General features: G+C 44.3%; 1 protein-coding gene across 9 annotated transcripts in view; it reads right to left on the reverse strand.

The window, feature by feature from the left end:
• Positions 1–847: 847 nt before the first annotated feature.
• MRTFB (myocardin related transcription factor B) overlaps positions 848–12,817 on the reverse strand; it is a 185,497-nt gene continuing 173,527 nt past the window's right edge. For all 9 annotated transcript variants that reach the window (XM_081819987.1, XM_081819993.1, XM_081819988.1 and 6 more), the window contains 2 exons: positions 8,456–8,516; positions 848–6,302 (listed from right to left, as the gene is read on the reverse strand). In XM_081819987.1, the coding sequence (XP_081676113.1) occupies positions 5,770–6,302; positions 8,456–8,516 (594 nt within the window). In that variant the 3' untranslated portion in view covers positions 848–5,769. The remainder of the gene's footprint in view (positions 6,303–8,455; positions 8,517–12,817) is intronic.

Below are 12,817 nucleotides of genomic sequence, written 5' to 3' on the forward strand. Positions count from 1 at the left end.
GCTCCCTCTGACAGCATTTTCTCTCCCCCGGTCGGGGACACTGGCTGGTAACGTGTGAGGTGCCAAATGTTTTAGGCCCTTGGGAACATCATGGACCTACTGATCTGTTGAGGCTGCTGTCTTGGTCCCTCATGCCGCAGCTAACGACCATGTTGTAGTAGTTAGGTAACCTGTGATCTCTGTTTTCTCCCTCTCTGCGGGTGACACGGTCAGCGATGTGCAAGGCCCGGTTGCCCATCCAGTTTACTCATGGCCATTTTATTTCACCAGAGCAAGGAGGCAAGTATCATGCTGTTTTCCTCAAAACTTTATCTTAGCCATGGGCTTCTAAACTGAAAATTAAATGCCATTTTAGGAAAAGAATACCCAATTCTAAAGACCAGTTTTGTATGGTCGATAAAAACACCTCCTGTAGCTTTCTGAAACTTGGTTACGTTGAGGGACTCTCTGGGTCTTTGGGGAATTTTGTTGGTGGCTTTACTGCTACCAAAGCGTGCGTGTTTCCCCTGTGCGTGGACGTGCTCTCCATGCTTTATCAGGCCTTCCTTCCCTGCAGTGCTTCCTTACGCTTGTAGGAGAAGGAACATGACTTTGGTGTCAATGTTGTCACGTTCAAGCTCAGCCAGTCCCGGCTTCTATTTTGTATCCCGCGTTCCTGGGCTTGGGGGAGGGAGGTCCCCTTGACGTGTGAGCTGCAGAGTTCGCCTCGGTTTTGTCTGTGGCCAGGTGCTGTGAGGGGTGTTCTGAAGGTGGGGACCCCTGCGAAGCCCGTGCCCGTGCCCAGCTCTGCTGGGGCTCGCCCGACCCATAGGGTGTGGTCCGCCCTCCGCATAGCAAGAACCGGTAGTACATCAAAATGTTTTTTATTTGAGACACAAAAATGCAAAATTGCTGAGATATCAAACGTTTCCCGACCGGCTACAATACTGCCACTATGTACAAAAGATCTGATGATAACTGTGCACACATATAAAAATACAGTATGCGTTACTATGTACAGTACATGTGCAAAATGTATGGCATTCAGACATGATACGGAATTGATTTCAGGGGTGCAAACAGCAAATACAAAGGCATCATGGTTTTCTTTTAAAAAACAACATAAAGGCAATACATGAATGGACCCCCCGATTGCCATAATTTTTTTGTTTATTAAGCTAGTGCTTTAGTAAGCGGGGCTCTGTAGGTTGGTATCTTTCTCCTTGTTTTCATAAAGTGAGATGCTAAGACATAATGTGACCATGAAAATAAGAAGAGAAACACCTATCACGCTGTGTTTCTATTGCAAGCAAGAGAAAAGGAAACTAATCTGCACTTAGGAAGAAGCTCTGTATTACTACTAAATATGTATTATTCTTAAACCAACAAAACAAATCTATACTATTTTACATGAAAACAACAGAGAAGTATCTACATCTTTGTGAAAATTATAACCTTAAATGGGTAATACCTTTTTGGGACTGACTGTTGAGATCTCGTTAGTCTCAAATTTTAAATAAAAAGTGCCTCCTTTTGGCAAATACTTGGCAATGCCTTTGGTTCCTTTAAAGCAAGTTTGCATTACTCTTGGTTACTTGAGGTTAAGTACTTTTGGTAGATACTAAACCCTCTCCTAAATGCTCCCTCCTCGTCCCCAGTCAGCAAGTTTCCTTACAGCAGAATGTCGAGAGGTAATTGTTATGAGTCGCGGTGATTCTATGAACTTGGTTAAAGCTTTCTCTTAGTAGTTGGCACAAAGCTCTGTTGAACATGACTAGCTGTACTGATTATCGCCAATGACCTGTTTAGATTCCAGACGGCACCTCTGGTCTGAGATTGCCATCCTGCTGTCACAGAACGGTGACAGTTCCTGGTCACGATTCACAGAGCTATGTGTTAGTGCAGAGGGGGAAGCGCTCTTTTGTAAACACGGGCAGCTGGGTGGCGCCCGGGCCTTGAATCCGAGATCGCGGCTTAGAAAGCCTCTGCGGGGACGCACGTACTCCTCGGATAGTGCGAGGAGGGGTGAACGGGGAGCACACGGGGGCCTCCTTGTGGTCCTGCAGGCAGAGTCACTTCACAAATGGAAAAGGTGGCCCGGACAGACCTGCGCATCGGCAGGGTTGGAGACAGGGCAAAGAATGGCCGCGTCTTGTTATTTTCCAGTGGGGACTACAGCCACTTAGAAGGTGAGCCGAAGCGCAGTTAGGATGCTCTCCAAACACACAGACCTGCCCTCGGAAGCTGTGCTCCTCGACGGAGCTGCCCTTCCAGTTAACGCGCTTGGATCACCTGGGCTAATTCCGTGGCCTCCAGGGCAGTGGACAGTTCGGTAGTCTGCTCTGTTGCCAGGGGTCAGGAGGATGCATGTGTGCGGAGAGGGGTGACCCAACAGGGAGGGTTCTGTGTGGATCCGGAGAAACGGGCCGTCCCTCTCTAAAGTGACCGCCGGCAGGAGCCTGTCTGGGGATGGGAGAGGGACTGTCCCATCACTTGTGGGGACAGCTGTGTGGCTGGTTTCAGCCTGGGAATTCTGAACGGGCGCCGAAGAAAGCGAGGTGGCCTGGAATGATCTGGGGGGGGGGGAGGGCAGAGGAAGCCTGAGTCCACTGTGGTGACCAAATGGGTGACATGCTGCCGACACATCACTCGGGGCTGCACCAGACTGCCTTCCGAAATCGCACTTCCTAAAGTGTCAGTTACATGGATCACAGAACCGGGCAGTTTTTAAAAAGGAAACTTAAATAAGATCTCTCTAGCATTACAAAAATAGTCCTATAAAACACAGAGTATCTGAGCAAGAAATCCCACGAATTGAGAATATATCTATGTACAAATATGTGGCCAATACTGTACAGTAGATTGCACAATTCAGGAAGAACGCTAGCACGCGAACCCCCAGCAACACGCCGGAGGGGCCTCCCTAGACATGCGCTGCTGAAATCTCCAAGGTGACCCCAGGCCCCTAGACTCGCAAAGCCCGGAGAAGCTCTGGGCTTTCCGTGCATCCCGCCCCGGAGCACACGAGCTGGTACTTGCATACCCTAGAGAGGCAAGCTCGATGCGCGGTGTTTCGGGAACATTCAGGGAAGTCAGACTGGACGGGAGGGCGCATGTCCAGGAGCTGGTTCTTGCCTTGGCAATATGATGTTCTGCAAGACGGCGGACCACACTCCCACGTCTACACTACACGCACGCATCCCGGCCGGCCTGCCCTGTGCTTTATGGCTGTGACAATAAAGATAGTCCTCTGTGGGGCACGCCTTTCCCACCGCTTACCCTGTGTACAGCGAGTCAGGTCAGAGGGGCCTCGATGACAGCGTTGTCTTTGGTCACGTCACCTGCTGCACACGTCTGCGTCCTCACGCTAACCTCGAACACGGAGCTGGGACCCCGGACGGTGGCTTCCCTGCCACGCGGGCTGTCGCCCGAGCCAGGACGGGAGGGCGCGGCGGAATGGTGCGAGTGGGGGGCTGGTGGAGTTCGGGTCGGGAGGCTCCTGGCCCTCCCTTTCGAGGAAGCCCTGTATGTAAGGGTTTGAACCCATGTGTGAAGTGGGTACTTCAGCAATTCCTAGTCAAAAGCAAGCAGGCTAGTGGGCTGGCATTCTCTGCACTCAAGTGTGTATTTTTGGACAGCACCCTTCCTGTGGCACGTTTCAGACCTTGTTTTGAAAAAGCAACGGGAGAGCCGAGGGCGAGGAAAGCATCTCGGTGCGTAACTCAGGCTGGTGGAAATACAAAGTCCATGAGAGTCAACAGCGCTAGCTGGTCACTTGCCTCCTACGAGTCCACGTGTGGAGGAGGTAAGCCCCAGACAAAAACCCACGGCCAAGACCACCCTCAGACAGTACCTGCCCAAGTAGACAGCCCTGTCCCCGGAGACAGGCCCTTCTGGAAGGGACGGACTGGGGTCGCCCGTCCCACCTGGGGTGACACACTCTCTTGGCCTGGCTCACATGGTGGCGTTGTGCTGAACCAGGTTACTGGATTCCAGGCGTGGGATAACCAGTTTCTAAACGTTTAAACTACTCCCTCAGACCACACTGAGCATAACCGCTTCTGCCCTGAACCCTTCCAAAGTCTTTCAAGTTGGGAAATGCCAGTTAACAGAGGGCTCCAGTGTTCTGGGCGGCTGAATACTGGAAAAACAAACTTTCCTTACATGGAGTAAAATCTACAAACCAAGATAAAGATATGAAGTAAGATCAGCTCTTAGGCAAAGCGCAAACCCAGCAGTGATGCCCAAATTCTTTCCGAATAATGGGTCAGGTTGGCTCTTTCATGTCACTGTGGAAATATCACCATCTAAGGACCCAGAGAAAGCAACCTGACCCTCGGGTTTACACGAAGTGAGGTGTAGAGCGTGATAATATTATTTAACAAACACCTTCACACTTTTTTGGTAGATTTAGGTTTTTTTTTTTTTTTTTCTTTCAGTTATTTACATTTTGTCATATCCTTAAATGACTAGCCTGAAATAATTTTGGAAGTCCTGTGATAGTTGGCATTTTAAAAAATTCTTAAACTACTCAGCAAATGTGTGATAACTTCTTTTCTATATAAAACAATGACTAGTAAAACCTCCAGTTTTTCTATCTTCGGCTTGCTAATCTAGTGAGAGCTCGGGTATATCATCCAGTTACAAGCCTGAAAAATGACCGTCTGGGAAAACGGCTGAGAAGAGGCGGCCAGAGCTGGGGCCCGGCAGCCAGCCCGCTGAGATTCTCACCCGGAGCCCCTGCAAGGAACATTCGGGGCTCCTGGCACACTTCTCCTCTGCCCTCTCTTTGCAACTCAACAGCTCAGAAGGGTATTTTACACTAAAGCCTTCCTTGGTTCTTTGAGATGGGTCTGGTTACCTGAAATCAGTCGGCATTTCTTTAAATATGGAAATACACATGGCTCAAGTACTCTAGAAATAGTTGAGTTACTAAAACAAGTAGGACCACTGGATACCCAATTCCTTACCCCAATGTAGGCTGTACATACCACAATGTCAGAGTGTACATACAAATGTCTAATATACACATTAAAATCCATCTAATCAACCCCGAGGGTCGCTAATAGAATTTTCAGTGTTATCAGTATACGTGGACTTTGTACAGTGGATGGTTTAAAAGGACAGTATTTTGGAGACATCAGGTGACAGTGAAAGATCTTCCACTTCAATTTAAATGTGGGAAGCTACGGTAAGATTCCCCAAATCACAAACTACGACACAGGAAAACGATGTTGGTTTCCGAACGGAGGCAGAAGTCTGCAGCTGCAAGCTGTCTGGGAACGGGCGGGCGCCCTCCACGGCCTCTGCTGCCCGGGGCCCGGCTCCGGCCTGTTCTAGGACAGACCGCATGCAGGGGCCGCTCACCTCCCGCCACGGGCACTCTCGTAGGGAGTGGAGCTGTCTGCCTTGTAGGTGGGGTCTTAAGGTGACCGCAGAGGCGTAAGTGTAGTTCAGTTGATGACCAGAGCATCCTCGTGTCACGCTCCTGCACACATCACTCTTCTGTCTTTATTCATTCTTTGCCAAAGTCTGGAGAAACAGGTGAGTCTTCTTTGACCAGTGATTTTTCAGAAGGCCCTGTGCTATGTTAAGTTGTAGAAATTCACTGCCTCAGTGCAGTGAAATGTTTTCACACTCGGTTTCCAGGCTGTGACCATCTATCCCTTCTTCCCGTGACAACATATTGTAATTGCAACAATGCAACTATGGATCTGTCTCTAAAACCTGACCTTTGAGAATGATCTTCATCTTCTTAAACGTCATGGACTCGAAGGACAATCTGTGATGTTAGTCCCACGGCAAGGGCAGGTCCTGTGGATCTAGAAAGTCAGCGGAGAACATGCTGGGAGCGGGCGTGCTGAGGGGAGTGAGTCCTGACGTGTTAGGCATGGTAATGTCCAGCCACTCCATGTTGTCCAAGTTTGAGTCCGAAAGGTCAAGTGACAGACATGGGGTGCTGGCAGCAAACTGGGCCTCGGAAGTCTCCATGGGGGAGTGTGAGTGGTCCAGCACGCTCGAGTGACTCAGCAGATCGTTCTGGAGGTCCTCGATCAGAGAGAAGGGCTCCCTGTCGTCACTGCTGCTTTGTAGTGGAGTAATTTCGTTGGCCGAGGGTAAAGTGCCATCCAAGAAAGCTTCCAGCTGGTTCTCTAAGCTGGCAGATAAACTGCTCATGGGTTCTAAGGAGATGGGTGGTGCCATCTGGACCTGTGGTGGTGGCCGGGACACCACTGTGTTGACTGGCATTGTGGTGATGCTGGCTGTCACTGGTCTCATTTTGGAAATAGGCGAAGGCTCCTCTTTGATAGGGAGGGAAATCTCTGTGCAAAATAACGGAAGTGATCAGTAAGTAATGATTTACTACTCTGGAAACATTTCTATCAATTACCAGGACAGTTGTTTAACTATTCTGTGAGGACTTAGACACAGACCATCGTAGGGGTAGGAGGAAGAGAATGCTGTTGGTCAGGTATGCTCCTTGGTAACCTAGAGGGTGATGGCTCATTTTAGTTAAACAAGCATTTAAATTTATAACATTCTGATATGCTTTCTATCCTTTTTAGTAAGAGTGGTAAGCATCACATGCAGTTGTATGCCACTAGGTAGGAGTCGGTGGATTTATTTGAGTATTGATCTTTGGGTCCTTGTTCTCGGTTACTTCAGGCTTCAGACAGGCTACCGTGGATCTGCCATCACTGCGGTTGCCACCCTTAAAGTCAAAAGGTATGTCCCGTTTGTGCAGACATGAAGTACCTTCTGAATATCATGACGGATCTAATCATATTCTTTTTCCTATTACTGTTACAGTTGAACTGCGTGCCCAGTTCAGCCATATATGTTCTGCATAAAGTTCTAAAGAGATACAAAGCCATCTTATTTTATTCCCGAATTAAAGCTAACACACAGCTCCTTTGACCTTCTTTTCCTTATTTTTCTGACTTTTTTGTCTCGTTTTCTGAGTTTACCTAAAATCTTAAAGATCTGGCAGATGTGTTAATAAGCACTGATGATGAGTTCTTCCTTGCCAGATCAAGTAGAAAGTGAAGGCACCATCTGCTCTAGATACCAGCGTTCATTTAATACATTTATTTGGATAAAGTTTCTCTTTTACTTTCTTATGGGTATCTCATTGGTTTCATTTCTATGCAAATACTGGAGGAGAAATGGATCTGCTAAGAGCTGTGGGAACTCAGTGACTGGGATGCAGAAACACTCAGACTCCTGTGTGTGAGTTGTCAACCATGTGGACTGACCGTGTGCACTGTGTCGACCGAGCGGACTGATTCTTCTCCCTGCGTGTGTCTTGAGTACAGTTTGTTGTTTGTCATTTCCTGTAGTCCGCTCTAGAATTGTTCTGAAAGCTGACAGTTCTAGGTAACCAGTCTCAGAATCAACTCTTTAAATCTCTGTTTTCATTATCATTGGTATTAGTTCACAATAATATAATGTCCTCATTGGATACTTGGCCATTAAAAAAAAATTACTTGTAGGAAATAACTCATTTGATGACTTTGTCACATTTTAATTTCTAAGTTTAGGCTGTAAAAATTACTCCCTTTAATCAATGAGAAAGTCTTTATTTTCACCAGGTTTGGCAAAATGCATTAAAAAAAAAAAAACACCTTAAAATCAGGCCGTGAAACGTTTATTTCCATAGCATAGATAGAAGTTATTTTGCGAGGCCAGTGTAGTTCTTAGAAAAAAAATCTATCTGCGTGTGTAGAGCTATAATTAAATATCAGGAATTTCCTTGTGTCTTCAAAACCAAATAGTACCTGCTATGAACGGAGAAATGTTGACCATTGTTTAAAAATCTAAATAAAACTCCTTTCATCCAGGTAACTTAAGAATACTTTATTCCAAAACAGCATTTTCAATTTTAAAATACTGATTTTTATACTTATTTTGAAAGATACATTTGCTGAGGTAGAGATCCTTGATTTTGTGTGTGTGTGTGTGTGTGTGGTTAATATCCTTTATCCCTTTTTAAGATGATACACTATAAAGGCTAAGATTTTCAATTACACGTAGAAAGTGCTTTAAAACTGCCTTTAAATTTTCACCAAGATACTAGGGCCTGTTCTACGTAAGGTGGTTGTTACAACATTAGTGTGTGCAGCCGAGTGCTTTTATCCCCCTCACAATCACCTATGTATGGGACAGGTTTTGAAGTTTTTCAACGTGGAATTTAAATTTGGCTCTACTTGGCTATTTTGAGATGGTCTGTGTTTTCAGCAGGCATAGATCTATGGATAAAATCTAACATTATGTTATTGTTTTAAGCTGAAACAGTGACTTTTCCTCCATTTATAAGTTGTTTTAATGTCCTAATTGAACATATTGAAAACAGTAAACTTGGTTGGAATTAGACTACGTTTCTCACTACTCCAAGATAGGCCATGAACTCTAAAGGAAAATGTTCATAAACTTGTCATAAAAGGTTACTCGGGGTGTGATGTGACTTGTGACCTACCTCCACTCTTAATGAGGATATCAAAGAGATCGTCCATCTGCTGGCTGTGTGCATTGGAAATCTACAACAAAGGAGAATAGAGATTAGCCTTCTTTCCTACAGGCACGGAAGGATTATCTAATTGGGAGCTCTGAGCAACCTTACAGAACATCTAGTTCTACTCTATCATTTGCTAATTTTGAGAACACTGAGGTCACCAGAGACATTAAGCCATTTACCCAGTGTGTCACAGCTGATGAGCTGACAGAGCAAGAATGGGGCCGATAACCTAGATCAGCTGACCTGTACATTTCCCTTACTTTTTAACACTGCATTTTGAGAGGCTGCTAATACTTGCTTTTAAAAATACTTTATTCATTTGCATTTAGGTAAAAATGTATGTATAAAGGTGATCATACTATATTTTTTCAGCTTTCCTGAGAGTTAGCTGACCTCCAATCAACTACACTTATATAGAGTGCACAGTCTGTTAGGTTTGACGTCTGTATATACCCATAATACTGTCAACAAAATCAAGGTAGCAAACCAACCCATTGCCCTGCAAGTTTCCTCACTGGCCTTTTGTCATAGTTCTCTCATCTCCAGACAACCCAGTGACGGCCTTTTATGATGATAGAGGAGTTTACTTTACATTTCCTCGAGTTTTATAGCAATGAATCCACACAGTATGTGTACTTTTGGTAGTGGAGGAGGCTTCTTTCATTTAACATAGTAATTCTGAGATTTATCCATGTTGGAGAGGACACCTTAGGAATATTTTTATTGCTCAGGAGGTTTGTTTTGGTTGTTTCCATTTTTTGGCTGTTAGAAAGAAAACTGCTGGGGGCGCCTGGGTGGCTCAGTTGGTTAAGCGACTGCCTTCGGCTCAGGTCATGATCCTGGAGTCCCGGGATCGAGTCCCGCATTGGGCTCCCTGCTCAGCAGGGAGTCTGCTTCTCCCTCTGACCCTCCCCCCTCTCATGTGCTCTCTCTCTCTCTCAAATAAATAAAAAAAATCTTTAAAAAAAAAAAAAGCTGCTGTGGACATTTGTGTACAAATCTCTGTACTGGGTAAATATCAAGGAGGGGCATGCTGGAATCAGAGGGTAGCTATTAAGAAATGGCTGTTTTGCAAAGTGATCATCTTTTTCCATTTCCACCAGCAGTGTATGGTATTTCCAGTCGCTGCACGTTCTCGTCGACACTTGGTACGGTCAGTCATTGCAATTGTAGGCATCTGCCAAGTGTACCGTAGTGGCATTGCACGGGGGTTTCAATGTGCATTTTCCTAATGACTCATAATGTTGAACATCTTTTCATGTGCTTGTTTGCCATCTGTGTATCTTTTTTTTGCTGAAATGGCTGTTCTAATCATTTGCCTACTCCAGACTTAGGGGTACTGTTTACATGCTGTATCATTTTCCAATTACTTACTTTCAACATGTGTCTTTGTATTTAAAGGATGTTTCTTCAAACCAAGAAACAGACTCTTAGCTATAGAGAACAAACTGATGATCACCAGAAGAGGGGGTGGGTGGGTGATGGCTGAAATAGGCGATGGGGATGAAGGAATGCACTTGTTGTGATGAGCACAGGGTGATGCATGAAAGTGTTGAATCACTATGTTGTGCATCTGAAACTAATACTACATTGCATGTTAACTGGAATTTAAATAAAAACTTAAAAAATAAAAATTTGTATCAACTAGGGGCGCCTGGGTGGCTCAGTCAGTTAAGCATCTGCCTTCAGCTCAGGTCGTGATCTCAGGGTCCTGGGATCGAGCCCTGCATCAGGCTCCCTGCTCAGCGGCGAGTTTGCTTCTCCCTCTCCCTCTGTGATTGCTTTTGCACTCTCTCAAATAAACAAATAAAATCTTTAAAAATTTATATCAGTGAAAAAAAAAGTATGCCTCTTATAGGTGCATGCATTAGTTCTCTATTGTATTACACGTTAACAAGTTTAGTGGCTTAAGAGTTATTTTCTCACAATTTCTGTGGGTCAGGAATTTAGCAATAGTTTAGATAGGTAGTTCTGGCTTGGGGTCTTTCATGGGAATGTAGACAAGATGTTGACCAGGCTATAGCCATCCATCTTCAGGCTTCGCTGGAGAATGTCCTTATAGAGACGGCTCATTACATGACTGGCCAGTTGGTCCTGGTTATTGATGGGAGGCCTCAGTTTCCCTTCACATGGGCCTCTCCAGAGTGCTGCAGGATGGTCCACGTGGTATGACAGCTGCCCTTCTCCAGAGCCAGCATCCAAGAGAGAGCAAGGTAGGAGGGGCATGCCGTTTATGAACTAGTATCAGAAGTCCAACACCATCACTTCTGCCCATGCTATTCTAAGCGAGTCACTCAGTCCAGCTCAGGGAGGAACTGCAGACATCTTAAAATATAGTTGAATCTGTTTTTAGTCATTTTGATAATTTCTGCATTTTAATTGTATCGTTTTCTCCACTAGCATGTCTTGTGCAATCAGTGATAGGATTAAGTTTGGGTTTACCATTTTGCTTTGATTTGCCCTGTTGTTCCTCCTAAGGTTCTTGTCCTTTAAGCAAGCAAGCAAGCAAGTAAATAAATATATATTCATTTGATTTATTTTTGGAATTCTAACTTAATCTTTCTATTTTATAAAAGCTGTACTACTTTAGTTATTGTAGGCATACAATATACATCCTTAATTTTTTGTAGGTTATTTCATGTACCATTGTGTATAAAATACAAAACCCCTGTAAACATAAAGATCTACTTCCTCCATCTTTTATTAGGTATTTTATTTTTTACAGTGTAGGTTTCTGGTGATGAATCCTTATTTTTTCTTTATCTGAAAATATCTTTAGTTCACTTTCATTCTTAAAGGACATTTTTACTTGATAGAGAATGCTGGTGTGACAGTCTCTTCCTCCCTACTAAGAATTTTAAAGACATTGTTCTGCTGTTTTCTGACTTCAGTAGTTTCTGATGAAAAGTCAGTCATAAAACAAATTGTTGTTACCCTGTGTGCATTGTGTTGCTTTTCTCTTGATGCTTTCAAGATCGGCTCTTTAATTTTTGGCTTTCAATAATTTGACTGACTAGGCCTTCTGTTTCTCCTGCTTGGTGTTCATTGAGCAACTCAAAGTTATAAACTTGTCTTTCATCACATTTGTGAAAAATCTGACCATTATTTATTTCTTAGAATATTTTACCTGCCTCATTCTCTTCTCAGAGTCCTATTATAACCATCCTAGACTATTCGATATTAAATAACATGTCTCTGAGGTTCTGTTCTCCTTAAAAAAAAATCTTTTGTTATTCACAGTGGATAAATTCTGTTGATTTACAAGTTCGCTAACTTTTTACCTTTTACCTACTACCTTTTTCACTGTCCTCTCCATTCTGTGAAGACCATCTATAATTTTTTTTCATTTTAGAGATTTTTGTTTTATTATTTTCATTTCATTAAAAAATCATTTCTCATTTCCATATTTGCTATTTTTCATTCATTATGAATCTATTTCCCTTTACATCACTGATAGTTATAATAGTTGTTTTAAAATCCTTATCTGCAAGTTCTAACATCTGGATTAGCTGGAGTTGGTCTTGGTTGATTGCCTTTTGTCCTTGAGATAGGGTTGCATTTTCTTCCTTATTTGCACACTGCATGTTATGAATGGCTATTATGGACATCAAATTGTGAAGCCTCTGTATTCTGTTATTTTTCTCAGATGAGTGGTTTCTTTTGTTTTAGCAGGCAATTAACTTGGTTGGACTTGACCTTCAAAATGTTTTTTTGGGCGGAAGTTCCAATCACAGCTCACATCTTTTATCTGTAGCTCAGCTTCTATGACCACTCAATGCCTATGTGGCTTAGGGGTTAGCTGGAGATGTGGACAGACAGGATTTGGGGATCTGCCCTCTAGTTCTTTCCCTTTTTGGGTTGCTCTCAACTAGGCTGACTTCCCGGGGCGTAAAGGCTATGGTTTTTCTACCAGTAGCCTTACCACTTAGCTTGACCCCCGAGTAAAAGCAGCATAAAGAGGGAACTCATGCTATCTTTTTTTTTTTTAAGATTTTATTTATTTATTTGAGAGAGAGAGAATGAGAGAGAGAGCACATGAGAGGGGGGAGGGTCAGAGGGAGAAGCAGACTCCCTGCCGAGCAGGGAGCCCGATGCGGGACTCGATCCAGGGACTCCAGGATCATGACCTGAGCCGAAGGCAGTCGCTTAACCAACTGAGCCACCCAGGCGCCCCGGGAACTCATGCTATCTATCACCCTTCCTCTGAGTGTGGACTCCTCACCAGACTGTGACTGCATCTATTCACTCTTCAGTGCCTTCGTGTTACTGCCAGGCTGCACCTGTGGAAGACTTCCTTTGCCAATAGTGGAATTGGAAGTCTGA

This window comes from Leptonychotes weddellii, chromosome 5 (genome assembly GCF_054177405.1).
Source record: "Leptonychotes weddellii isolate Sample4059 chromosome 5, ASM5417740v2, whole genome shotgun sequence".
Classification (NCBI taxonomy): domain Eukaryota; kingdom Metazoa; phylum Chordata; class Mammalia; order Carnivora; family Phocidae; genus Leptonychotes; species Leptonychotes weddellii.